The sequence below is a fragment of the Lolium perenne genome, chromosome 3 (assembly GCF_019359855.2).
Source record: "Lolium perenne isolate Kyuss_39 chromosome 3, Kyuss_2.0, whole genome shotgun sequence".
Taxonomy (NCBI): domain Eukaryota; kingdom Viridiplantae; phylum Streptophyta; class Magnoliopsida; order Poales; family Poaceae; genus Lolium; species Lolium perenne.
Genome location: NC_067246.2, coordinates 155037735 through 155039751, shown reverse-complemented (window position 1 = coordinate 155039751; position 2017 = coordinate 155037735). Strand labels below are relative to the sequence as shown.

Genomic DNA, 2017 nt, shown 5'->3' with positions numbered 1-2017 from the left:
TCAATAGATAGGGGAGGTTTATCATGGCTGGCCTCATTCCAAGCATTTTACATTGTCTAAATTTTGTCTATTTCTCTCTCATCCTTTACAACAGATACAAAGTTCAACAAATTTCAGCATCCGTGATGCAGTCAAGCTCCTACTTGTAGGAGAAATGCAAATTTCGATAGGCGTAATCATTGAAGTGTTCGAACCAAATTCCTATCAATTTTTTGTGAATACGTGGTAGGTGGGCCTACTAGGCCGGCACCGGTGTGATATTCTAAAGGAAAAGCCACTTGTCAGCCGTATCGCATATACTACACCCTTTGGTAAGGAGCTCTATCACACAACTTGCGGCCGTCCATCCATCTTTTTCTCGGAGTTAGTTCTTGTTCTCTATGAGATATGATATGATACGATATGATGCGAGATGTGATAACAGCTTTATAGAAAGAAAAAAAAAGATACACGTACATGGAGTTGCTTGTCCAACAAGGGCATCCAATTAACCACATATGTTGTCGTTGACGTCCATGTCACACTATAAAGTCACACGACACACAGCCCCCACTTTCTTTGCCCACCCAATAACGCTAGGAAAGCACAAGCACATATAGACAACATAGAGAGCTAGGAGCCAGCATGATGTGATCGTGATGCGATCATCTTAGTAGTAGTAGTTGCCATACATGGCCGTGTCGAGGAGCGGCGGCTGGGGCAAGACTGCACCGTTGACGCCGGCGAAGGGGTTGAAGGAGGCTGCGGCCGCGTCCATGTACTGGATTAGTTGAGCGAGGGACTCCCAGCGCTCGGTGAGCTCTAGCGTCCGCGCGCGCAGGAGCTCGTTCTCGGCCTCGACGGCCGCGTACCGCCGCGCGACCTCGTTCGCCGCGGCGGCCATGGCGCCGTTGCGGGCGCGTAGCGCGGCCACCTGAACCTCAAGCTCGTCAACCTGCTGCTGCTTGCGCGCGCGTGACCGCTGCGCCGAAAGCCGGTTCGACTCCTTGCGCTTCCGCTTCCTCTCCTCCGTGAGCGCCCGTGTCGCCCCCGAGCCGTGCGACGACGACGTGACGGCAGACACTGCGCCGGGGGAGGCCATATTTCTTTGAGCAGCTCAAAGCTTTATGACTTAATTACTTGGTTCCTTAAGCTAGCAAATCTTAACAGCAATAATAAATAAGCAGGTGAATTCTCGGTTTAGCTGGAATTATGAGAAGACGTAGAACCAGTAGAGGAAGACGACGGAGAAGGACTGAACGAGGACGGTGGATGTTATCATAAACACGGAGGATAGAACAACATCAGCATAGAGCTTGAAAAGCAAAAAAATACGGCAGAGTTTCCCCTGAAAATCAAGCTTTTCTACTTGGAAATCGGACAGAGCTTCTCCCCGTCCAGCAAGGGTTTTCGACTGGAAATTCGGCAGAGTGACACCCTGGATAGCAAGGGTTTTCGACTTGAAATTTCGGCAGAGTGACGCTTGAACTACGAGGTTTCTGACAGGAAATTTCAGCAGAGTTTTGGCTGGAAAAAACTAGCTGGTAGAGCTTCTGTGATGAGATACTCCCTGACAGAATCTCCAAGGCACAGGGAACTAAAGGTGTTTTGGTTGCAAGGCTATGGCAATCAAAGGGTGTTCAAACTAGAAAGGTGGAGCAGGGTAGTTGCGAGGTCAATAGGAACTAGAGCAGAATGGTGTTGCTAGTGCTGCTGCAAGAAAGAAGCCAAGTCCTTCTTGAGAGGGGAGATTGGGAGAGAGGGAAAAGGGAATTGGGGCTTGGACGAGGGCTGCAATTTATAGGCGGACGAGGGAGGGTTTGCTTAGGAGTTAAGTGGGAAGTGGGGGAGGAACCAAAGCTAAAGGCGTTGTGCGGTGGTGGTGGCGAAAGTGACGAGAAAAAGCAGAGCGAGAAAGCGAGGGGCAGAGAGTGGACGAGCCAAAGGTCGTTGGAATCTCAGGTTAGGTGTTTGCTAGGGATTCAAGAAGGGAAGGAACGCCGCCAGGGGCAGGACAGGCATTACACGCTGGTCTGTT

The 2017-nt window shown here is 50.4% G+C and overlaps 1 protein-coding gene across 1 annotated transcript; it reads right to left on the bottom strand.

Moving 5' to 3' along the window:
- Positions 1-403: 403 nt before the first annotated feature.
- On the bottom strand, positions 404-1777 carry LOC127326948 (bZIP transcription factor 44). Its single transcript, XM_051353746.2, has one exon. The coding sequence runs from the start codon at positions 1079-1081 to the stop codon at positions 650-652; it is 432 nt and encodes a 143-aa protein (XP_051209706.1). The 5' UTR covers positions 1082-1777; the 3' UTR covers positions 404-649.
- Positions 1778-2017: the final 240 nt, after the last annotated feature.

Excerpts from the sequence above, each read along its gene's own strand:
- LOC127326948 (XM_051353746.2), bottom strand. The coding sequence starts at position 1,081 with ATGGCCTCCCCCGGCGCAGTGTCTGCCGTCACGTCGTCGTCGCACGGC.